At 35.3% G+C, this 25,851-nt stretch overlaps 4 protein-coding genes across 6 annotated transcripts; 2 read left to right on the top strand and 2 right to left on the bottom strand.

Moving 5' to 3' along the window:
- Nucleotides 1-492: 492 nt before the first annotated feature.
- LOC124438441 (monocarboxylate transporter 3-like) lies at nt 493-3,874 on the bottom strand. The gene is made up of 4 exons (XM_046988576.1): nt 3,576-3,874; nt 1,569-2,146; nt 1,111-1,486; nt 493-1,003 (listed from the first exon to the last, which is right to left on the bottom strand). The coding sequence occupies exons 1-4, from the start codon at nt 3,736-3,738 to the stop codon at nt 678-680; spliced, it is 1,443 nt and encodes a 480-aa protein (XP_046844532.1). The 5' UTR covers nt 3,739-3,874; the 3' UTR covers nt 493-677.
- A 282-nt stretch (nt 3,875-4,156) lies between these two features.
- Nucleotides 4,157-21,561, top strand: LOC124438445 (orexin receptor type 2-like). Of its 3 annotated transcripts, none has more exons than XM_046988582.1 (7): nt 4,157-4,380; nt 9,837-9,931; nt 10,808-10,864; nt 15,672-15,726; nt 18,314-18,661; nt 19,695-19,942; nt 21,332-21,497. In XM_046988582.1, the coding sequence occupies exons 4-7, from the start codon at nt 15,714-15,716 to the stop codon at nt 21,338-21,340; spliced, it is 618 nt and encodes a 205-aa protein (XP_046844538.1). In that variant the 5' UTR covers nt 4,157-4,380; nt 9,837-9,931; nt 10,808-10,864; nt 15,672-15,713; the 3' UTR covers nt 21,341-21,497. The 3 variants fall into 3 exon arrangements, with proteins under 3 accessions (XP_046844538.1, XP_046844537.1, XP_046844536.1); XM_046988581.1 differs by lacking the exon at nt 21,332-21,497 and adding an exon at nt 19,998-20,082; XM_046988580.1 differs by having other exon boundaries at nt 4,187-4,380; nt 21,382-21,561.
- On the bottom strand, nt 4,857-8,342 carry LOC124439381 (D(1) dopamine receptor-like). Its single transcript, XM_046989605.1, has 3 exons — nt 7,819-8,342; nt 6,183-7,199; nt 4,857-6,138 (listed from the first exon to the last, which is right to left on the bottom strand). The coding sequence occupies exons 2-3, from the start codon at nt 6,945-6,947 to the stop codon at nt 5,686-5,688; spliced, it is 1,218 nt and encodes a 405-aa protein (XP_046845561.1). The 5' UTR covers nt 6,948-7,199; nt 7,819-8,342; the 3' UTR covers nt 4,857-5,685.
- On the top strand, nt 21,386-25,832 carry LOC124438442 (gelsolin-like protein 2). The gene is made up of 14 exons (XM_046988577.1): nt 21,386-21,559; nt 22,190-22,279; nt 22,920-23,009; nt 23,120-23,215; nt 23,313-23,407; nt 23,700-23,772; nt 23,940-24,038; nt 24,284-24,349; nt 24,422-24,458; nt 24,551-24,612; nt 24,712-24,758; nt 25,010-25,092; nt 25,158-25,249; nt 25,570-25,832. The coding sequence occupies exons 1-14, from the start codon at nt 21,479-21,481 to the stop codon at nt 25,660-25,662; spliced, it is 1,104 nt and encodes a 367-aa protein (XP_046844533.1). The 5' UTR covers nt 21,386-21,478; the 3' UTR covers nt 25,663-25,832.
- Nucleotides 25,833-25,851: the final 19 nt, after the last annotated feature.

The raw sequence follows: 25,851 nt of genomic DNA, 5'->3' as shown, positions 1-25,851 counted from the left end.
TTAGTTACATAGTATGGGGGAGAGGATCGAGTTTTATTCACTGGTCGAGGTAATTCCAGGTAATTCATAAGCAGGACGGGGGGGGGGTGGATCAATGGTGTGGATTATTGATGTTGGAAGTAGCGCATGCGTACTCTACAAAAGTCGAGTACGTGATTAATTTTAGATGTTCGCGTGTAGCTGTGGAGTTGTCGTTTTGTTTTCTTATTTGGCGACGAGCAAAAAAGCAAGTTTGCTAAGAAATTCGTCGAGATGAAGATGTGGATCTGTGCTACGAGTTCAGGTTAGTTATCTACCCTCAAATGGTGTTAGTAAGTGTCCTTACAATTTCCAATACTTACGCAATTGTAGATTTTTCAGGCGGGAAACTTCTTTTCAAAAATATCAAAGCCCAGCAAGCCTGTCCTTTTTTTTATAAAGAATGTTTTAATGCGTTGTGCTCGTTGATTGAAAAGGCTAAGTTGTCAGCAATAAACACACCTTGCATGAATGTTGAAATTTAAAATTCTATTATTTTTTTATGGCTTGACTTAAAAACGTCGTCTTTGTTATTTATAAAATAAATAAAGCCTTCCATAAAGTCTCTGTACATTTATATAAATACATAACCACGAACGTCTTGTAGAAACTGTCGTATGCGTTTAATACAACGATGCTCTTCAATTTGTAATAGACCATCACCCTGCTGATTGCACTGAAACTGAGTTTGAAGTATGTTTAGACTCTGATAATGTTTCTGGTTGATATGCGAGGTTGTCTTGGGCATGAAATTCATCTGCCAATGAGGCAATTGTGAATGCTCTATCTTGTCTTGGACTTCTCTTTTTAATGTTTGGGCTGTTACAATACACACGCCAGAAATCATAGTCACTTTGATGAAGTTTGTAGGTGCCATGTGGTGTTACATATGGTGTTAGTGCGGCAAATATTCCAGAAAGCAATGTTGTTCCAGCAACAGCCAAAAGCAAACACTGAATGCTATTGAAACTTTCATAAAGAATACCTAAAATTTATATGATAACTGCTATCACAAACTTTAATGTTTCAAAAATGTATCAAGTTCATGTCATGCAATTTGGTATTGTAATCTATTGGATGTATTTATCGTACCTGCTAGTGGGGCACCTATTGTATATGCCAATCCACAAACTGCTAGATTCAGTCCACAAGTCGTGGCATAACTCTGAAAGCCAACTACTTCAAGTGTCACGAGGAAGAAAAGACCCGCCATAACCCCATTGATAAGACCAACAACAATCATATAGGATAATAAGTATTCAAACTTGATAGTCATGGATACAACAAAAGAGAAAAGACTGTAAAGGATCAGGCAAGTAAGGTACAAGTATTTGCTTTTGTCACGTCGAAATAATGGTTGAGTTATTGGTCCTGAGATGATACGTCCCATAAGACTGCCAAAGCCATATGCTATATTTAGCCAGTTTGTTTTTGCCAAAGGTATTCCTGATTCAGTTGCACAGATTGGCTAGAAAGTAAGAAATTTTTGATATTAAATCTTAAGAGTCACTTTTGCTTGACTTAAGGCAATAAAAAACATGTCTACCTACCATAATAAAAATAGGAACTAGCTCAACTAATGCAAACAACACTGAAGAAATGGTAAATAGAACATAGGCTTTCTTCTTCACACTTTTCCACCATGGCACTTGTACTTCCAAGTCTACTTTCTCTTTTTTCTCTTCGCAAGCATCTCGTGTTGTAATTATATTGCGTGAAAGAATAAGTGCAGTGGCACTTATCAATGGTCCAAATCCTGCCACGCACCACAATGCTTTGTTCCAACCAAACTCCTCAAGGAGCATGGGAAGTATCGAGGAGAAGAATATCAATCCAATCATAGAACCTGCGGAGGTTAGGCCTGTTGCTATGGAGACGTATTTTGTAAACAGTTCTGGTATTGTAGCAAAGGCTGGTGCATAGATTAGTGCCCCACTGATACCAAGTAAAACACCATAAGTTAAGTACATGTAATTAATGGTATTCATCATTGATGTGGTCACTGCTCCAACTGTCAGGAATACACCACCAAGAAACTGTGTGACATGTATGCCATGTCGATTGGCCAAAAGGATTGTGACGGGAGATAGGGCCATGCTGAAGAATGACACCAATGTTCCCACCCATGCTGAGTATAAAACAATTGAAAAATATTACGTGATGTGATCTGAACCTGACCTTAGTGCTGTTAAGCCACTTGCTCATTTCAACACAATGGATAATGCGTTCCTAAGCTCTGCGTAGGAATTTGTCGCTGCGTTTAGTTAAATTGATGATATAACGTCAGAGTTATGTATCTTTAAATTTGCATAATTTGCGAAAATGTTAGCCGGCTTTGTATATTACATGATTTTGTTACATCAGACAATGGAATTTATTTTTTGCGCTATTTTTTTGTTTCAACGTAAATTCAAGATGAAATAATTTTACTGTGGGGCTTCTGGCCGTGTTTTTATACAATTTCTTCGCGGTTCATTTTGCTTATTTTAAACCTGAATTTAAGTTTAGCTTTCTTTGCCATCAAGCGAGTTACAGGTATTTCTCATAACGAGATCCCGTGACAAACTTGTACGGAAAGGGTTGGACCGTAATTATTTTATGACGTGTTTTACGTTCGTATTCTTGGATCAGTTTTAATTCAAGAATCACGATTACAAAAAAATGTCTAGTTTTTATAGGATGATACACGTTTTTTGGCATTTATACAATTTAGAAAACGTGTCGATGAAAAAGTTCGTTGTCTTTCATAATGTTTTCTAAAAAAGTCGTTTTGTTGAGAGGAGATTTTCGAGCACAATTTGCTTAAAATAAATTTCATAAAGTTTTTACCACCCCGTCAGCTGTTGTTGCTGTGTTTTAAATCAAATACCAGTTAAACGAGAAATGCTTCTCTTTCGTGTTTGTTTTGTCGAAAATCAATTGCGTTAGATGTTATCTTTGTCATTTTTGCGAAGAGGATTTGAAGTGAAAAACTTGTGTTTTTGTGTTAAATTAAGATGACGGGGATTTATGGTTGAAGTGCTCTGTTTACTGCGGTTTTATGCTGATTTCCAAAGATTACAATATAACACAATATCATTAAGCAGCGGTTGATCAATCGAGATGGTTTTTTTCAGCATTTGTTCCCGAAGGTTTTAGTTAGAGAAATAGCTTCACCGAAACTCGTTATTTTTTAATGAAATTTTGAATAACATACCCATACTTTCGTACACATTTCGAAGCGCAGTATATCACGCACCTTAAATTGTACGCGTTACTTAACTAAGCTACGCAAAGAATGATAGATTGTAATCTGAGAATTACACCCTTGAAGAACCCCATTATTTTGCCGAGTTTGCTGACGTCTTTGTAGAAATTACAAAATATAAAGTCGCCATCTCTAGCCTAATGATTTATACACTTGCAATGAATCGTAAATTATCGGTTTGTTGAAATTTTACTTCCTATGCGTCGTTGGATTTGTTCTTACGAATCTTTACGAGATTCAAACAAAGCGCAAATACGCGCTCGATTATTTAGATTTACTTAGTGTGTACCAAATAGACAAGTCAAGTTACCTGTCTTGCTTTTGGATTCGCCGAATTCATTTACTAAAGCTCCCAAGATAGTCCCGAACGACAGTTGTAAGCCGCTGTTTGAGAATACTGAGAACGCTATGATGGCCAACATTAACCATGCTTGCTTCGAATCTGGCGAGATCTTTTCTTTTGAATTGGCCATTTGCGAACGGCGAAAATTGCAACGTATTTTAAACGCTCCTTAGTGTCTCGCTGTAATGTCTTCACACAATAAACTTTTGCTTTGTGCCGGTGTTTTTGATTGTACAACATTCTCTCTGCAAGATTTACAAGCTCGTTATATTTCTTGCTGTACCGGTCTTACAAGATGAAGATATGACCTCACAGTCAATCGACGTTTGAAGGTTATGGGTTTCAAATTTTTTTTCTCCTTGAAAATGCCGAACTTTCGACTGGCATGAAAAATTTTTATACATATTATTCCATGGTGTATTTTTTTGTCAGAACACTTGGTTTATTACTATGTATTTCTTTCGAAATGTGGATTTCAAGGTTTTTTAGTGTCAAATAACCTTTTCTTGTTTCACGCAGCGAATTTTGTTGTTTTCTTTTACCGATGTGTTGTTAAAATTTTAGGTTTAATTTTTCGTCCAGCTTTTTTAGTGCAGCGTGAATCATTTACTTGTATATGTGTAGTTATCCCATCTTGTTATAAATTGACACCATTTTTTCTATTTATACCTATAGCGAACATCGAGTTGTATGTTTTCTTTCATTCACGTCGATGCAATCATCTTCATCACTGATGTCGAATATCTACCATCATAATTGGCTCTCTGAACCAGTAAGTTACTAGTTACATGGTATGCTATACATGTTTGTAGATGTAGAACGTCCAGGTTAGTGTAGTCCTGAGAAGGACTGTTGTTTTTGTTGTTGACTGACGTTTCGACAACCTTAGCGGTAGTCATCTTCAGAGTCAAAATGGAATAAAATTTTTGACTCTGAAGATGACTACCGCTAAGGTTGTCGAAACGTCAGTCAACAACAACAAAAACAGTCCTTCTCAGGACTATACCAACCTGGACGATCTACATCTACAAACATGTAACGATACTCCCGGGTTCAAACCATTTACTTTGTTATGGTATGCTATGTCGTTTTGAAAGCTTTTTATCAAAAGCTTCTATCGCAACTTGAGCTACTTTTCTCAATGGTGCTTTTTTGATCTAAAAGGGATTAAATAAGTTTTTTTACATAGTATTTCAGTAAAATACAACTTAAGTATTATAATTGCATGCATATAAGTAGAACTCGCACTTTTGAAGATATAGTATAATATAGATATAATCTAGCCTGCTTCACACGTAATGTAAACATACAATTGTTATTTATAGTTCAATGATATTTACAATAAAATACTCGTTAAAACCGGGTTATATATACTTCCTTATATAAATATTTTACTCAAGCATGAAATGAAAGTTAATGACGTCAATAGTGTTTGACTCGTCATCATGACGTGTGATATTTTGTTTTAGTGTCTCATTAGAAATAGTTATGATTCTCAAATGCCTTGTGTGACCATTGGGTCACAATCAGCATTTCGCTATGATGCCACTGTGGAACTTTAAAATCTTTCATAATATTTATTATTACTATCAATAATATTTAGAAACATCTTGTTTTTTTTAATGGCTTATTTGCTTGTTTTTTTATCGTCCAACCACGGTCACAGAATAAGAATTATAATCATTATTCTGTGCCACGGTTATCCACGGACAACTAACTAAAATTAGGTTTTCAAACTTAAAGTGTGTAAACAAGAGCATCATCTTCAGTTTAAAATATGGATTGTCGTGTTATGACTATTTTCAACTTGGCAATTTTGCATGTAACAGAAATCTCTGTGGTTATTAACTGGTTGCACGAGGGATAAACCATCATTGTTTTTTTTGTGAAACAGTGCGCTTGCTTGCAGTTCACGATTCTTTAGTTCAGTTAAATAATGCGGATTCTTTCAAGCAAGTAGTACGTCATGTAGAGATTTATATTGTCGGTCGTTTTACAGAAGGTATCCTAAGTTCTTTTGTTGATATAAGAATGTTTTTAACGGCTACAAAATGTTGATGCTGGGACTGGTATATCATCATTGTTGAACACTTTGGCTAAATTGCACCTTGAACATGCGTTTGTAAGTCTTTTTGAACTCTTTATTATGAAACGCGTAAAGAAACGGGTTTAGTGCGCTGTTGAGGAAACCAAACGCAAGAAGCAACTGTTCCACATACATCGGTGGCATAACGCACGTTACGTTAGAGCGTTGACAAGCGTTTAGTACCATACTCATGATGGTGAAAGGATACCAACATATAAAAAACGCACCAACAATTATTGCGAGGGATTTTGCGGCCTTGACGTTTTTTCGTAACAACGAGTTGCCGTTTATAAATGAAAACGATCGAGATTTACGTTTTCTCTTCTTGTTTCGACTTCGAATTTCTGGGTTCGTGTTGCTGCCATGTTTACCGTTGTCCGGGGAAAGCATTTTTGCGTTGGATTTAGTATCGATCTTATCCTGCATGAACAATTCATCGTTTGTCTCCATTGTGTTGACTGTTTCTTCTTTGAGATCAGTTATCAGACTATCTTGGATACATGATCCTGCAGTTGATGTTTTCGACAATCCAAATTGATCGATTCCTTCAAGTCTATTTTGCCGTTCAAAGTAACGCTCTCCAGTCTGTGAATTCTTTGTATATGACCCTTGGCGATTCGGTAAATTTTGAAATATGTAACGGTCATTATCAACGGTGGAATGACGAAATTAAAAAAAGACACCATAATGGAATAGCGCCATGTTATGTCAAACTCACATAAGTTATCCTTGAGCCTAGGTTCGGAATCGTTCCAACCCATGATTGGTAGAAAAGCAATGATTATAGAATACGTCCATATACAAATGATCACAATAAATACACGAAATGGTGTAGTCTGCCTTCTGTACGTGAATGGATCGCGTATCATCCTAAATCGGTCTATACTCACCGCCAGGAGGTTCAGAGTGGAAGCCGGAGCTGAGATGAGGTAACCGGTTGTGTAGATTTTACACAATGTTTTCCCGTACGGCCAATGGCCTTTCTTTAAGATAGCGTCCAAATCCCAAGGCATTACCAATATAGTCGTCAGGAGATCACTGATTGCTAAACTCAAAATGAACCAATTCGATATGGTCCGTAAATGGGCATTGAGTTTGAAAGCTATACATACCATTGCATTACCAACGAGGGAAATAACGATAATTATTACCAATGATACGCATATGACGTAACGCATTATTTTCTCTGTCGATGATTCCACGGTTTGTGTACAACTTGAAGTACAATTTGTAATGTTTGTTAAGTTCATCATTATCGTACAGACCTTAGCGGAATTGTACTTGTAGTGTCGTTTCTTCTATTCTGGAAGAGAAAACTCTTACACTCTTCACCTTGAAAGGCTTTGTTCTGTTTCGATAGTGTCCTGTTATGGCAGGTAGTCGTTATTTCTGTCCCTTTCGTAGAATTATCGAAGTGATTTCCATTAAGTAGTTTTCTTCTGTTCAGTTCAGTGTCGATGTGAATCTTAATGAAGTATACAGTTGCGTTTCGGATATCTTTACATCTAGAAGAAAGAAGAAAAGAAGACTGTTTTAAAACTTGTAAATTTCTCAGCAATGACTACGATCGTGAAGTAACACATATGACATCTTCATCGATCGTTTGTGATCTCTCTATGTCAAACTGAAATGAATGCCCCCGTATCATTTGTATATATATTCACTTATTACAAAATCTTAACGTGTACGTAAAATGATATTTGATAATCTTTAAATGAAGCAGCGATATTTTCTTTGTGCGTTTAACAGGCCTGTTCTCGTAGGTATATATTTACTTATTAATCTATATTTCTTCATTTGACGCTAACCCATTGAAATGATTTAAATAGGTAATATAGGAATGTTTGCTATTTGTACAAACATTTAATTAAGTCATAGCAATCATGGACATAACATAAACACAGGAAATTATGCTATACATGTTTTGATTCTTATTTGTTTAGATTCATATATGGATATATCGGTAGGACAAATGTATGTTCAATATTTCCTTGAGTTATGACTTGAAGTTGAATTCTTAAAACTTGGTTCCAGATGATTGATGAGTGATTTAATGTAGAGCATTATTGAAGGTTGTTCTTACAGCAATTCTTTTCAGAATGTAATCATTTCTCGTATACATACACGTGCGGATGGATTGCTTTCTGCAACTCCGTGTCTTGATCACGCTTCAACTTGTGTATGTACTTTCCTGTAAGTTTATTCCACCGCACTCTCTATCCTGGTGGTCGTAAGGGCTTTCTTGTAAAACTCGCGAAGGAATCTTCGAGCGAACGAGACTCGTCGTACTCCCAGTTAATGCTCAGGTTTGCTTTATATGCGAATCAGGTCATTAGGTTGCATCTCATCATGTCGATATTTTTGAATTATTAGTTGGTGATGATCACTTGCAGGTGCTGTCGTCAGGTTTTACAGCAGAGAAATTGCTGCTGTGCCATGCTGCTCGTTTGCTATCGTCTACTTCTGGCTACTGCGATGAGAAACGTGAAGAAAACGTTGTCATCATGGTGTTGTCCAATTCCTTTACAGTCACGCCTCAAGTCGTTCATTTTTGCCAATGAATGTAAAGCAGCGAGTCCATATCAATCAACTGTTAACACGTCACGTACATTAACGGTGAAAGCCAACACGGGCTATTTGAGGAAACGAATGCATTCTCGTGGACACGATGGAGCATGTACTTTACAGGAATGAGGACAGCTTAATCAATTTTGGCAGCCGGCGTGTATGACAACTAAAAACATGCATATTTCATAATCTCTTTATGCATGCAGCACGCCTTGTTCTGCCTTATCTCTGTTTTTGCAGGAAGCGAATTTTCCCCTTCTGCTTGCTCCATAGATTTATGACTTTGAGTTCATTTCCCCGACAACTGTCTACGTTTGTAGCCTGATGTTTGACGATAAACGATTACACGGATCTGTCGTACCATGCATATAGTAATAATGTATTGTGCAGTTAAATCTTTAGCTTAAATCGAATCATCTGTGAACTATTCCCAATCTTCTGAATGTACTACTGAAGCATCTTCAAAACTTTTTAGAACTACTGCCGAGAGTGACTTGTCGTTGGTTTTAATTAATAATAAAATAGAACATGCAAAGATCGAATTTTTTCCTACCTCGTCTAGAGTGATGGAAATACGAAGCCTGTACGTCTATAAAGCCTGTACGTCTGTGATAAATGGTTGCCCTCGATAGATTAATGTATGTCGTTTTATCGATGACTCCAATTTATGTGTCCCTTCGAGTGGTCACCTTTCAGAGAGTAGGGGGGATTATATTTCGGAAATTTATGTAAACATGGTATTGTGATCATGATAAACTATCATTTGTTTAGTTTATATAAAGATTTTATACCCCCTACTTGTTTGTTTGACGAAGCTTATGGCAACCATTACCACTTGTAGAGAGTTAATGATGATATAGCATGCTAGGGTAGTACAACCCTTTGATCGATCGCTTGTCTCAAGCTTCTGCGAGCGCTGGCTCAAGTTTATTTGCAATTAGCGTCGCTGCAAAAAGAATTTTCTTGTCTACTTTACACTGTGGTTGCTATATCTTTGAATGCATTGTGCTGCTATTCGGCTGCCTTATGAAGGATTAAAGTAACAGTTCTTAAAACAACAACAGATTTTTGCTTGTGGTTCTCAAAGGCTTATGACTATTCTTACAGTGGATCAACCAAGTCGTCCTTAAAAACAACTATATGGAGTTTATCTAGAAGCGAATTGTTCTTGTATATTCTTTGTTTTGTTTTTTTCTAAGTTAGTACTTTTTGAAGAACGCGTTATAGGCTGCCATTTATATACATAGCACAGCAAGAACCATTGTGTATTTTTTAGATTTTTCGCTTATTTTAGAGACTCGGTCGATTTGTGTCGACTCCGATCAATTTTATTTGCTCTTTAAAACAAATAGCTTTCCCAAATGCAATCAATCTTTTTCCAAATACAAACAGTCTTCACCTCTCTTTAGCCACTGTATGTATATGTATAGAACAGACTCCTTTTGTCGCTATTGGTTTCCGTTGTTATTCTTGCAAATATAGTTGTCCTGGCCAAGCATTGCAAGATATGACTGTTTTCATATTGAACACAAATATTTTACTTGTTAATATTGATTTCTTATCTATTTGTCCAGATCCAACATGAAGTTTTCATCGACTATAAGATGTCGTAGAAGATCGTTTCGTCTGTTCTTCGGCCAACGGATTACAAAATGGTTCCTTTGTTATTGTAAGTAGAAGCTACTTTTCTATTATTTTTAGAAATTTTTTATTAACGATTTTGGTGCAAAGAGCATATTAAATTTGCTGATAATCGAAGCGCATTTTGAACTTCCCCGATTTTAGTTTGCAAACGGTCTGTCATAGCTGCAGCAAATTGCAAGATAATCTTATCGGCGTTTTTGGCAGGCCATATATCAAAAAAATGTTTGATTTAAATCAGTTAATGAAAGCAGGCAAAGTTAAGGAACAGTATCATGACATCCCTTCATTTTGTTCATAAAAGAAGTCATTGTAGCTACATGCTTGTCATCTCTCCGGTTCCTCTACTGTTTCTTCTCAATGATTTGTTTCGGTCTGTCTTTGTGAAATATGTGATTAACAAAAATCCCATTGAGAATTTAAATGTTTGCGTTTATGTGTTGAGTTGTTTACTTTGATGAAATAACTTTTTATCAATAAAATACCAATAATATATTCGCCGCTGCTATTACTACAGGATGGTGCGACGCAAAAAAAACATCACATCTGCGCATACGTTATGAACTGTAACATACAAGTATTGTCAATTCTGTGTATTGTTTATTTGTAAGTGTTTGTCATTCAATTTGTTGCTCGCTTACTGCGTTAATAATTCAGTAACTTTTGACGCACTATTGATGTTGCAACGGAATTAGAATGAATAATACATGGCAATTAGACTTTATGACTTCTTCGCTCTATATTTCGAAGAATATATGTGCAAGAAAGTGATTGGTGGCATGCGAGTTCAAGATTTGTTCAAAATTCTGTGAATTTTAACTTGTCGTTATCTGGTGTGGTCGTTGGGGGGGGGGAGGGTAGATTTCACTTAATAGATCACTTAATAGATCTCAATCCATTTTAGCAAGTGAGTGTATCTTGCCCCCCTGTGGTTTTTATGAAATTAGTATCACTTCAGGAGGTAAGGTTCATTTTTTTGTATGTGCGTAAAACGTTATACGAAAAATTTTTTAAAAAATTTGTAACCTCATAGGAATTTACTCTCGGTGCGGACCTACTTCAGAATACAATAATTATATACTAGCGACATGATTAGAAATCTTGATATGTAGAACTTCTTTGGTCACAAACAATTGTCGAGCATGTTGTAAATTTTGCAAATATTTTTCGACAACTATATAGAGATGTGTAGATTTTTGTAAACGTTTAATGACAGCAATGAAGCTACGTCAAGCGATCAACATCATTACGATATTACTGAGTCATTATTTCGCCCTTTTTATTTTTTCATGTCACTCGTTGTCATTTTCTTCTATGATGGTACATCATAATTTCACTCACTTTATTCATTGTTTAGTGCTTACCTTTTTTCAAGTATTTCAAGTTCTTATCACTTTATACTCTGACGACTCGCAAATTCATTGGCAACAATTTACGAACGCAACTTTAGACCGGCAAGTCAGTCTTTTAATCTTTTAGGTGTTTGCTCACGACTCAATCCGTTTACTTTGGTAATTATGTGTCTGACTTCGTGCATAAATAGGAACATAATTTCTTATCGCTTTGCAAATGAATTCGCGTCGCGGATTGGCGATTCGCTTGCGTGAAAGGGGCATTAATTTTTTTTTAATTTGTTTTCCGGAAATAATGTTGTTGCAAAATTAGGATTGAATGAAGTCAACAAGAGTAGAATAGTTCCTTCCATTAGACAAGCATTTTATTAAATTTGTAAACATTACGGTCCGCCGTAGACCGAATTCCTGTAGAAAGAATTACATTTAATGAAAGTTTTTAATTGGATAATCTGCATGATTTTATACTGGATAAAAAATGCTTTTAGAACTCATGTTATATCGCTTCGTCATTTGATAATACAGTTGACGCTTTTTTTCCATAATTTCTTAATTTTTTTTCGAATGAAATACAAAAAGATTGATAATCTATCCTCTCGTCTTTAGCACGAAATTCTCGCCTTTGCACTAAAATCTAGTTTTTTGCCATAAAATTACGCCTTTTTACTAAAATCCAGTTATTTCTCTCTAAAACACGCCCTTTTGATTAAAATTTCACCTTTATCATGTGGGCCGATGCGCGAAAAAATATAAACAGCTAGGCTATACTGTTGGATTTTTTTCAGTACTGCGAGTATCTAAACACACGCTTTGTATAGCTGTTGGCAAATAATGATAATAAAAATAATAACCCAAGCAAATCGATTCCAGCATTTTATTTGAATTAATGTTTTCATCTGCCTCGAATTAAAAATGTGATTTAAAAATTCTTATCTGGTTTGTAGAGAAATGAAGTTTCGGTTGCGACGTCTGTTGTATTTGTATGTTCTGTTGATTATGATTGTAGTTTTTATCGATTTTCTCTGTGTTTTTTTTTCATCGTTTATGGTTGCTCACCCATAATTACTTTACAACATGTTGTTTTCACGATGTAGTTTTAGTTTAATACTATTTGACGTATAGCCGCTGAAGAAAAAAATAGATAAATGTAACAGCTTTTTGAGATGTGTTTGCCTGATAACGCCTACTAAACGGTTGTTTGCTATAATTTCCCTGTTGCATAAATTTTCTGTACTATAAGTGCATAATGCACAACAAAAAGCGATTAATTGCTCTATTGAAACATTATGTCTTTATGTGCTATTTTATAATGGACTGTAAGTGGTTTTAGAATGATCAAGTTGACTGATGATAATAAACGGTTTCCCTACCATGGCTTGACGATTTTCCAACAAAAATGAAGAAATTATTTTAAACAGCTGATTATCAGCGCGACATATTGTGACAATTAATCAAACGCGTAAAATCGTCGACTTTGTCATCGTAGTTTATCTTTGATCACTGCATATATAAACATGTATTTGTTGTTTGAATCTGTTTTTTTGCTCGCTAAATAAACTATATTTCACCGTGAAAAAGTCTGCATTGAAATATTACCTTAGTTTTAAATGAATATTCAATTCTCCGATGATACGTTTGAAGTAGTTCAACTCCGATGAGATTTCTGAAGATTCGAGTTTACAAAAAATTTTGCAGTCCGAGACAAACACGTCCATGCGACAAAGCAGTCATCAACATTAACTTGACTTTGAATAGTTGTGTTATGACCCTTTTAAGCTTTTACCGAAATTAAAGTTTTAACCCGACCTCCCGGGCGTTCACGCTACAGCACACGAGGTTTTTATTAAGTTGTTTGGTGAATTTGCGTTATTTTATTGCCAAATGGCACCGCAATTTTTTGATTGAACAATCTGTCGACACACTTTTTTGCTATTATATTCGCAAACCTTTCGACGCAATTACTCCGTCATGCATTTAAACCTAAAGTACATTCATGTGTTTGCAAAATCATGACTGCGTTGTTTCCTTTTCGGTGGTTTTGTCAATCTAAACGACTCTTGTAACTATCAAAATACTTTTTATCTTCAAGGCTATAGGCCAACTCGTTTGGATACTTTTGGCCGTAGTCGTCATGTTATCTGCAGTTTATTTGGCTGAAATATTTTCAGCGGAAAAAATTGCCGAGACGAACATGTGTTTTTTTTTATCTTTACCTCCGATTAATTTTCCCGAATCCTGGTTACGTATATGAATGACTATATACGGGAATTTAGTGTCATGTTGTTAATTCATGTTATTGAATCCTTATAACGATACAAATTGAAACACGTGTTGACGTTTTCGCTACAATGGAAACACAACAGCTACGTTTTTATTTTGCAACGTTTGTAATGTAGAAACAAAGGTTTTGATAATGTGAAACTTGCATATTTTTTAAGGGGGGGAGGGGTACAAGTACTTTCAATTCCATTCAAAAATCATATTTTTGTTACACAGATTTGTGTGTACTGTATAAAGTTGCCATTTCACCTCAAACACAGAACACAGACAATCAACAATTATTCGTTGCGTTGCCGTGCATTTTTTGAACTTCATTAGCATATTTTGCGCAAACGGTAATTAGTTACGATTTGGATATGCTTTTGAAAAACTTGCACGGTAGAACAATTTATAATGAACAGCAGGCTTATATCCATTCAGTTCGTTGTTTTGTTTTTAGTTATTGAGATTAAGTTGATAACGCCTTTTAGAACTATGATTTATTTCCCAGAATGAGCGAAATACCTTTGTGCCTTTAAAGATACGCCATTTCTAATCAGTTTTCCCATCTGATTTACTTATAAACGTCTGTGAAAATTCTTCACCGTTGCTGCAACACATTTCTTCTTTTTACATATCGACTTGGAGTGCCATTTACCTTCTTTAATTGTCCTTTTGACTCCACTGATTTTCGTTTTTTTCTTGACAAAATACAAACCCAAGTGAAGATAGTTGAGCGACTAAAAGAATTTTCATTTCATGCTCTTTGACCTTTTTTATGGATTATATGAGGTTAAGATAAATCGCGAAAGCGAAACGGGGATCTGGAATTTTGAAGCGGAACGGAATGAGGGATAAAACGTGGAATTTGCCATAAAACACCAAGAAACAGTTCAGCCATGTCAACGAAATTATACCGGAATTGCAGTTGCATCCCATATTCGTCGCATCACAAGTTTGTCAAATTCGTCGCAATTTCGTTGGATTATCGCATCGTTGCATTGTCGCCATTTCGTTGCATTGTCGCCATTTCGTTGCATTGTCGCCATTTCGTTGCATCGTCGCAATTTCGTCGCATCGTCGCAATTTCATTGCATTGTCGCCATTTCGTTGCATCGTCGCAATTTCGTCGCATCGTCGCAATTTTGTTGCATCGTCGCAATTTCATTGCATTGTCGCAATTTCGTTGCATTGTCGCAATTTTGTCGCATCGTCGCATTGCATTGTCGCAATTTCGTTGCATTGTCGCATCGTCGCAATTTTGTCGCATTGTCGCCATACGATTGTCGCACTTGCTTCGTTGAGGTGTGCTACGATTTTTTGTTTTATATATATACACACACGTCTTGTTTTGTTACGAATTCAGATAATAGTGTCGTATGCTAAAGTCCTGAAAAAGTGCTTTACAATTTCATGACAAGCCCATTATAATCAAAGTCAATTACAATAGGACTCGAGTGAGGAACAATTTTTTCATCAAACATCATCATTGTACCTTGCTCTCGCTCATCTTTGTTGTTCCGTGGGATTTTTCTTTTTTCCGCATACACTTGTGCACCAGACGTGAAAACCTAAATCTGTCGATGTCATCCTTAATCTGTCAATCTACTCCTAGTTCATCCTTCTAATCCTACTTTGTCATATTGTAATGTTGTCCGCATCAATCAATTCGCGCATCTTACAGCGACTAATAAATGTTTCATTTGCATGAATTATGTTTTGTATGCATGCAAAAAGAATACATTTCATTCAGCAAGAAAAAGGTATAGCCTATTAGCAGCGCCTGTCAACATCAAGTTATTTTCGTTTTTTTGCATTTTGTGCATCCTTTGATTGTAAAACAAAGAATTGCGAATTTTTTACTTGTTGTCGGCAAAGAACTGCCCCTATAGACATCGTATTTCTTGCTTGTAGAAACATGCTGTTGCTTGGTTTTTTCGCGTCAATTATGAAACGAATGTCTTATTAAAATTGATTCCCATAATTACAGGCAATGCGCCCGTATCGCAGAGTTCAATCTCCAGAAACAATTGTGTCAAAGAACCGCCGAAATATAATTCTTTTAATTATTAAATCAACCTCAAGGAGAATGGCTGCAAAAAAAGTGTTTAGTGTAAAGTGGAAAAATCATTTATACATTGGTCATTATATTAATAGGTAAAAAGATCTGGCGACAGGACCTAAAGAACTCTTTCTCAAATGCAAGGTGCTGGTAAGTAGAAAGTTCATGAAAAAGAATTTATTTTATCAAACTTTGTAGAAACTACTCTTGTAAAGTTTTTATAAAGTGCGTGTCTGTATGTTGTAGTTTGCGTTCTGTTTGAACAAGGGTAAAATATTTCTTGAGTTCATATGCTTGAGTTCATGCATGTAGCTACAAACACAAATTGTAGTTCTTGATGGTGCATGATACCAAGTCATAATAATGATGTTCATAAAGCTTTTGGTCGACTGTCTTTACTTCTGCTTGAATTTAGCTTTAGTTTCGTTGCATGTTGGTGCTTTAGAGAAAGGAAAGAAAGATTTGCTCTAAAGTTCAATAACTATGGATAAAAAGATTTATTTGGAATTTTATAACAGTTAATATGTTTCTTTTTTCATGCCACAAATGCACAAAGTAGTTAGCGGTCCTGTGCAAAAAATGTATTTCTTGATAAAATATTTTGGTTTTTTTTGATTTTACGTTAGTTACGTTAGACAATAGTCTTTTTATATTTGTGTATGATGATATTAGTGCAACAACTTAAACGAATTGAACGACGTAGTAGGGCGCAAAACACGTTCTAGCGCCGAAGCAAATTGACTCATATTTACTTCTATTTTATAGGAAACAATTTTCTGAATACTTAGCTCCTAAAATGAGATAATTTAATTGGCCTAGAATAACCAGGTGCTCAGCTGTTATGCATAAAAAATAATTTGCCTTGATATGAATGAGTAAATTTTGCGTTGAATATGTGTGAATGCGGTTAGGATTGACGAGAAACTTCTATCGGATTATTCTCTTCTGTATTTTAGCGAATTTGTTGCATTTCGATATTTGTTTCTAAACGAGGCTATCTTGGTGATAATAATAAGTATCATTGCATTATTATGCTTTGTTTTATGTAATTTTGAAGTGAGTGCCGCGGAAATGAGACTCTAAAGATGTATTCCAAAGGATTTGTTAACCTAATGGCCTTGGAAAATAAGCAAATATCTTCAGAAGATTGCGTTATTATCTTGTGTCCAGACCTCTAGAATGCGCGAAATTAAAATTTTTGTTTAGTTATTTGTGAAAAAGTTAAATGATTAACCTTTAAAATCCAATACTTTCAGTGCGAATTGAAGTGTTTTCCCTCCCACATATTTTGATATCATTTATGTATTTTTTTGTGATAAATTGGATCGCACTTTGATAAATCTTTGTTTACAATTTGGTTTTCCATTAGCTAACATAATTACACATTCGTAACTTTCTAAATATTCGTTTAATACACCACTTCTGATTGGTCGACCTAACAATACTACGTAACAATAGTCGATCCACAAGCGTCGGGCAAAGTAATTTACAACAGTACAACGATTGGTGAGATTTTACTCTTCAGAAAATTCGTAACCAATGGCATTGTTATAGAGGTATTTCAAATTTCAAAGTAACGGCTAAAATTTACTTTACCGTGGAATCTCGCCAGATTGATTTAACTTAATTGAGCAATCTGAATATCATCAAATCCATCAAGTTTGTATAGCTCATTGCCATTTTTAATTTAGTTAGGTTTTGTTTTAACTACTTTGCTAAGTATTTGATATATTTTTTTGAGGAACTTTCGATTCTCATTAGTTTTTGAATGTTCATCTATAGTTTTGGCTAGAATGTTGCTTATGTGTATTCTGCAAATGTGAGATGCGACATTTTCATATGAACCAGGTGCTATATATATTGGTAGGTTTCCATTGCCGTGTTTTTACTTTTCAGCATTTTGCCACAAGATTCAATTTTTTCAACATCTGTGATTTTTTCCCATAATCTGTGGAAGGACATGACATATTTTTTCATACATAAAGGATGATTTCCATTCAGGGCAAATTGTCGCGCGATCGATTTTTTGCGATCACTTTCTTTTGAATTGTATGCAGCAGTGTAAAACTCTTCCGGTCGAGAGCTTACAATTGAAAAGAAAGTGATCGGAAAAAGTCAATCGCGCGACAATTTGCACTGAATGGAAATCAGCCTTAATTCACATATCCGTATAACTCGCGTAGATATATTTGGCTCTTATATCCAGTATGCAAATCTATGCATTATCCCTGATATTTTTTAGCGATCTGTGTTTATGTCATTCACTATATATATAGTTGTATGCAGTGTGTGTTGTGTGTAGTTATTAAGTCAGTATACGTTATTCACATCATAAAATCATTTACTGCGTCGATATCAAATCGTGGGAAATCTTAAATTAATTATCGAATGATGAATATGTTTTTGAGTTGGTTTGTTGTTTTATCCAACGATTGAATTGAACGCCATAAATAAAGTGTTTGTGTTTGCTTTTGTGTAAATTAAAGTTTGGTTTTGATGACACAAGGAGGACAAGGTTGATCATGTAAATTAACGACGATCTCATATACATTTTAAATTTGAAAACTGTTTGACCAGTTTAAGCTTTTGGAATATGTTGCTCTCGTCCATTTACATCAAGTCATCAACCTCGAAAGGAAAGCATTTGCAAGAAAAGTTTACTGTTTACATTAAATTACTTTTTACTACTTAGTCATGTTTACCAGTGTATAGATAACCATATCCACTTTTGTTTTAGGGTCGTATTTTACGAGAAACCAATCTTTTTTCTCGGCAACACAAATGTCCAACATACTCAATTCATCCTGTTCCCCTCCACACAAAACAACTGATGGAGAGAAGATCGTGAAGACACTAGCGTACGTCTTCGTTATCTTTATTGCATTTTTTGGCAACTTGTTGGTTATTGTTGTCGTGTATAAGAACAAAAAGTTGAGAACTATTACGAACTTTCAAATTGTGAACATGTCTGTCGCTGACATTCTCATTACTGTTGCTGCAATGCCGGCTACCGTGTATCAGATATATGAAGGAAACCGATGGCCATTTGGTGTTGTTGCTTGTAAGATGTTCGTCTTTCTTCAAGGTACGTCATTTGGCTTATATTATACATGCAGATTAAAATAAAGCACTTTAAGGTGGAGGGGGACGGTATGTCAGTATCTGAGCCAGTTGACTTTCTGGAAATATGACTAAAAATGTCGTTGTAGTTTTTCGCGAAAGTAAAACTTATTGAATTCATTATATTGACTGTCCACTTTAGCTTGTGGGGGGGAGTTACGTACAACCGTGTAAGTGGAGAATAAGAGTTGGGTGCAACCGTGTAGGTGGAGAATAAGAGTTGGGTGCAACCGTGTAGGTGGAGAATAAGAGTTGGGTGCAACCGTGTAGGTGGAGAGTAAGAGTTGGGTGCAACCGTGTAGGTGGAGAATAAGAGTTGGGTGCAACGTGTAGGTGGAGAATAAGAGTTGGGTGCAACCGTGTAGGTGGAGAATAAGAGTTGGGTGCAACCGTGTAGGTGGAGAATAAGAGTTGGGTGCAACCGTGTAGGTGGAGAAAGAGTGGTGGTGGAAGGGGAATGGAGTGGGTGAGTGTGCAGCCGTGGGAAAAGAAAGGAAGGTGGAGGAATAAGGAAATGGAAGTGGAGGAAAGTGAAGGTGGAGGGTGGAAGGAAGGAACCGTGGGTGGAACCGTGTAGGAAGAGAATAAGAGTTGGGTGCAACCGTGTAGGTGGATAAGAGTTGGGTGCAACCGTGTAGGTGGAGAATAAGTGCAAGTGTAGGTGGAGAATAAGAGTTGGGTAGGTGGAGAATAAGAGTTGGGTGCAGCCGTGTAGGTGGAGAATAAGAGTTGGGTGCAACCAGAGTGCAACCGTGTAGGTGGAGAATAAGAGTGGAGTGCAGCCGTGTAGGTGGAGAGGAGTGCAATGTGGGTGGAGAATGAGTTGGGTGCCGTGTAGGTGGAGAAGAAGAGTTGGGTGCAAGTGAAGGTGAAGGAGTGGAAGTGCAACAGGGGTGAAGTGCAATTGTTACACTGCGTGCATCTATCTCACCAATATTTTCTTTGGAATGTATTGTTTTAAAAAAATTTCTTTTGAGTAATTCGTCGTTTTATTGCAGGTATATCGGTATCTTGTTCCATATTTACGATGACTTGCATCGCCATTGACCGCTTCTCCGCCATTATTTTTCCCTACAAAAAATACATCGATCAACGTTGCTGTAATATTATGATCGGTTTATGCTGGCTCTTTGCTGTTCTGTTACAGTCACCTACTTTGTATGCTATGAAGATTAGTGCTCTGGCTAACCAGACCTTCTGCGTGGAGGAGTGGGGTCCACTCTTTGACACAGCGTCGTCTCCTAAGGTATATACCGTCATCCTTTTCGTTTTTATGTACATGCTTCCATTATTGGTGATAGCAATTTTATATACGGCCATAAGTTGGTTTCTTTGGCAACACAAGACGCCTGGAGATTGTTTGACCAAGTCGAAAAAAGATAGATCCGTTGCCGTTAAGGTCATAAAAATGCTCGTGTTAATTGTTTTGGCATTTGCCGTGTGCTGGTTGCCATCGTTCATTGCTCAATTTATTATGTATGTCGCTCAACCAAAATGTGGCGTTTCTCCTCATTTGTTTTTTCTTGGCTTCTTCATGTCTCATGCAAACTCGGCCATCAACCCTGTAATTTATTGGCTATTCAATGATACGTTTCGTACTGCATTCAAAAAGCTGTTGAGATCTTGGTTTTGTTTTTGGTTATCATACGTCAGTGTTCCTGATAGCAACGAGGAAAACTTTGCGATGCAATGCACAAGCTGATAACGTTTTTTCGGGGAACCAACACTTCATGTCTTTGTGGCTTATTAATATGTAATTACCATTTCTGTTCATTACTCTGTTGCTCGACAGAGGCGATGGATGATTCGAATTTGAATTCTTTCGATTATAGATTCTAATTCATAAGAATATGGATTCTAATTCATAAGAATATTGATTCTAATTCATAAGAATATTGATTCTAATTCATAAGAATATTGATTCTAATTCATAAGAATATTGATTCTAATTCATAAGAATATTGATTCTAATTCATAAGAATATGGATTCTAATTCATTAGAATGTGAATTCTAATTCCCATTCTGATTGTCTGATGATTCGAAGTAATTTAACGAAAATTCTCATCTTGTTCTAACTTGTTATAGCTTTAGGAAATCAGGGCCTAAGATTTACGTAATTTGTGTATTTTATGCATTATGAAGCTTGAATTAAACAACAAATGTCCGTTCTATTCACTTGAACCTTACGCTTTTTTTGCTTGATGTACATTATCATTTTTCAAATTGCTTTACTTCATTTTAATGCTTTAATATGATCGTATGCGATGCTTCAGTAAATTCCCTTAGTCTTCTAAATATTTTATAATGTAGTTTTCCCGGCATATTTGGAGCTTTTGAGTGTTGAACATTTCTTTAAACAATCATGTACGTCATCAATTTACGTCATTCGAAACCAAAAATATGTTTGTCGTTTACGCGAAATGCGAGTAACGCCTCTGTCCTAGAAATTAACGTGGGGAAAAGGGATAAGAGTGAAACTATTTATGGTTAATTTGTCGGTAGATTTAAACAAAGTGACCTTTTATTTCAACTTTGGAGTAAAATGCCAATACATTAAAGCGAACGTTTATGGAAAGGTGTGGAAACAATAAATTTATCTTTGCCTTGGTAACTTTGTTATTTTTACGCTTGTAGGTAGTGTGATTGTCTAGTGGGGTGTGCCTTTACTCCAGGCTTTTATATAGTTCAGTAGTCCAGACAGACTGACAGCGCCCTTCGGAGAAGCTTGAACGAAGTCACGAAGAATTCTGGAGAAATATCTGTGGAAATACATCGAAGAATATGTCAGGACTCGTGAAGGCCAAAAAGTATGATTGGAAGGACTCAAATTTAGCCTTATTTGGCTCAGACACAGAGAAACAGGTATGATATACCGAGATTTATTGCCATGAAAATCTACTGAATAATTATCGAATTTCAATCGACGATTTGGTGATCACTACAACCAAAATCCTCTACTTTTCCATCAAATGCTAGTGATTTCACCTTGATTTACTTTTGAGTTTAAATCAAAGGTATCCGCCAATTAGTTCGTCAAATGGCTCCACCAAAGACGCCATCCTCAATATATCCTTATGTTTACTTTTCTGTTGCGCCGCAGTGTGCGGTCAGTCCATCTTATTTCCACATAAAAGAACAAAATTCATCATAAAAAAGTAGATAATTTTGTATTATTTCATTCAATGATATTACTGTTCGTTGGAAATTAGACCGATTGTCTGCTTCTGATGTTCAATATTACATAATTAAAAACTTAAAGTCGTTTGCTACATTTTTGCTTGGATATTAAAGATAATAGTGTCGTGGTATTTAGATATTGTAAATTGTACTTTGTATTTGGTGGGTTTAGCAGTGTTGCGCTTGTTAAAATTTCCAAGTATTGTTCAACATTTTTCTTTGACAGTGTTATTAAAATTGCCATTCCTATTTAAATTATTTGTGTGTTATTTTGCACAACAAGGTGTTAAGTTTAAACTGGTTCTTGTTTCTCAGGTCAAAAAAGACTCCGCAAAAACAGAGCCTGCCTGGAAAAACGCTGGCGAACGACCAGGCATTCAGATATGGAGAATAAGAAAATTTAAGGTGCGCTAATTCTATAGTTTAAATGATAAGTTTGTCAAAGCTGACACCAACTTGAGTTGTTTTGAGTTAATATTATATACAAGGTAGGTGTGCCCCATACCGTTTAGTAATTATGCTAAAATTGGTCTGCTTCATACAGCGTTTTAATTGGTCAGTTTGAAGACGATACCTTATTTGGTTAGATATTTTGTTGTTGTTCAAGAGATGATACTTGAATGTCGATAATTCTTGTTATTTTTGTACTTACGAAACGAAACAAACTCAGTAGTCTCATATAATGTTGATTGAGTAAAATGAAAAGAATTTTTAATTCTAGCTAAACATACTCGTTTCGACGGCCGATTGTTTGTGTTAAGTGTTAACTGTCAAATTGTTGAAAATTTGTTTTCACAAAATCGTAATATTTTGAGCTTTGTTCTATCAATTATTAAAGAAAGGATTATTCCCCATATCTTTGTGTTTCTTTTCGGTATTTTAAGATGGTAGAAAGTGCTGAATGAATATAAACATTTATAAACTTGCAGAACAGCTTACAAAATTGTAAAAATATGTATGTTAATAAAATTTGCATCTTGAAGACCAGTAAAATAATTACGTTTTTATGAAAATGTATCATGAAAGAGCATAAATAATTGTGTAGGTCGTTCATGAACAAAAAGAAGAGTATGGAAAATTTTACAATGGGGATTCCTACATAGTTTTGAACACGTATCGCAAACCAGAGAGCGAAGTAAGTTATGTTTATGATTAAAGTATTTTCATATATGTCTCATGTGATCATTGCAAGATATCAGTTTGAACAAGCTTCAATGTTTGATAAGTTCTTTTTTATCATAACAGGAATTATTTCATGATGTTCATTTTTGGATTGGGCAATATTCAACCCAAGACGAGTATGGAACAGCTGCATACAAGACTGTGGAGGTCGACACATATGTAAGAAATGAAATGAATATACATGGAGAAAATAATGTTTGTCTACGAAATAAATCAGCATTACTTTTTTTGTGTGTGTGTGTTTTTTTAACTTTAGTTGGATGACAAGCCTGTCCAGCATCGTGAAGTGATGAATCATGAAAGTGACTTATTCAAATCATACTTTGAGCACATCACTTTGTTAAAAGGAGGGTAGGTTTTTCAGATTATATATATATGTGCAAATAATCAACCCAGGGTGTACTTCCCATAAAAAGTTAAAAGGTTCCTTTCTGGGATTATCTTTTGCAATGATAGATATAAGCTCACAGTTTTAGCCAAACTAATATTTTTATCATCAATCATGTTGATAGATTTTTTATACACAGCTGAATAAAACTGGTTGTGTTACACCTTCCCCTCATACATCATTCCAATATTGTGTGCTCCTGTATTGAAATAACATACATTTATCAATTCAATCTTCTCTTGTTTTTTTTTTCAGTTTTCAGAGTGGCTTTAGACATGTGAAGCCCGAGGAGTATGAATTGCGACTCCTTCAAGTGAAAGGAGACAAAGTTAGTAGATGTTGAATGTTGTTTACCCAAGGATAATGATGGATCACCTTGAATCTTAACCCTCTGATGTCCCTTGTGACAAATGTATCATAAATAAAATTGAATCAGGAAAAAACTCCAGGGTCTTTATGGTTAACTGTAATTCTTTCATTTTGCAATCTATGTAGAAAAAAGTAACCATTAAAGAAGTGCCACCTTACAAAAGTGTCTTAGAAAAATCCAGTGGTGATGTATTCATTATTGATAATGGACTTGAAATTATTCAGGTAATACATAACTGGTATTTAAAATAATTTAATTTTGAGCCGGGATCTATATTTATAACAAAGGTGCAAATCCTGGAAGGGGCTGGTATGGGCAAGCCCCCTTCTAACACCTCTTCTCATGCTGATAGCTGGCCATTTATTACTGCACCCTGAACCATTCATTCCCCCCCACACACACACTTATTTAAATGGGACTTGTGCCCTTTGTTCATAAAGATAAAAATTTTATGTTTTCTTACTTTTAGTGGAATGGAGAAGGTTGCAATAAAGATGAAAAGTTCAAAGCTGTTCAATACCTACAAACATTGAAGGTTTTTTTATGGCCTTTATAAACCACTTTTTTGCAGTTGTAGTTTTTCATTTTGATTGTAATTTTTTTACAGAGTGATCGCTTTGGCAAACCGAAAGTTAAATCTTTTGGTATTTGAACTTCATTTGCTAGTTTTGAAGCTACATGAATATTTCTGTGATAATGGAATATACTTTCTAACTTAAAAATTATTATGGTATAGATGGCCCTCTGACTGAACGTATAATGGAACTGTTGAAAGATGGTGAACCACCCGCTGATGAGGTAGCATTATATTTCACATTAGATTAGATTAAGATTAATTAAGATTAAGATTAGGTTAATTAGATTTACAGATTGATTTAAACTAATTATTTGTTCAAGGATGATGAAGAGGATGATTCAGATAGTTTCAGTCCTAAACTCCTCAGGTGAGCACATCAATTTCTTACTTATTTATGGTAACAAGGTAAACTTAGCTGACGTTATGACTTAATTGAGTACATCTATGCTCTTAAATAATTTCCTCATCTTTGTATGTGGGCACCTTCACGACTACAATCTCAATATTTTGTGTTGAAAAGCCATTTATTGTAATAAAAAATATACGTAACATATTTAGAGGCATCAAAGCATTTTGATTTAATATCTTTCAATTATTGAAAATTTATAATATTTGAAGATTAAGTGACGAAGATGGGAAATTGGCTATGACCCTTGTCAGTGAAGGAAGTATTCCTAAAGATCAATTGCGAAGTGAAGATGGTGAGGACATTTTGTTCTTTCTATCATAATCTGAGTTTAAAAAATTTTTCATTTGAATGCTGCAGTGTTTATTGCTGATACTGGCAAAGAACTCTTTGTTTGGGTTGGCAGAGGTGCCAGTGAGGGCGAGAAAAAGAATGGTTTGACATATGCACATGTAAGTTTTTACTGTTCATTTATTCATAATCTGTCAAAGGGTTAATGTAGTAAAACAAAATGTTGTTTATGTGGTTCGTAAATTTGCCAATTCATCAAATGTTGAGTCCCATAACCTAAACACTGGGCAAGAAGGTATATAAGTCAGTTTGCTGGCGAAGGTTGCAATCCACTTTAGATGCAGCACATGCGAGTAAGATCACAAATACACTTTGCAAAATAATGAACTCCATCCAAAAAAAGTCATCTATATAATTGAAGGTTGTCCCAAGTACATTTGCTTGAAAATTTTTATTTTAAATGTTTATTTTTCTTTATCAGAATTATTTGATGAAAACGCAGCACCCATTGATTCCTGTAACTGTTTTGAAAGAGGGTGATGAAAATGAAGTTTTCCAGAAAATACTGAATTAGATTATTTTCCAAAGTCAATTATTACTTTGTATAAGCACTTACAAATGTTATAATAGTTTTTCGAAAATTGAATAAAGTGCAATTAGAATCAACTAAATTTGAGAAAATACGCATTATCCTAGGACTTTGTAACATCTTAAATATCCAATAAAATTATTTTTGCATTTTAATTTGTGTCCAAACATGCAA

This window comes from Xenia sp. Carnegie-2017, unplaced genomic scaffold (assembly GCF_021976095.1).
Source record: "Xenia sp. Carnegie-2017 unplaced genomic scaffold, XeniaSp_v1 HiC_scaffold_19, whole genome shotgun sequence".
Classification (NCBI taxonomy): Eukaryota; Metazoa; Cnidaria; class Anthozoa; order Malacalcyonacea; family Xeniidae; genus Xenia; species Xenia sp. Carnegie-2017.
The sequence above is the reverse complement of the archived record's forward strand: the minus strand, read 5'-3'. Positions and strand labels throughout refer to the sequence as shown.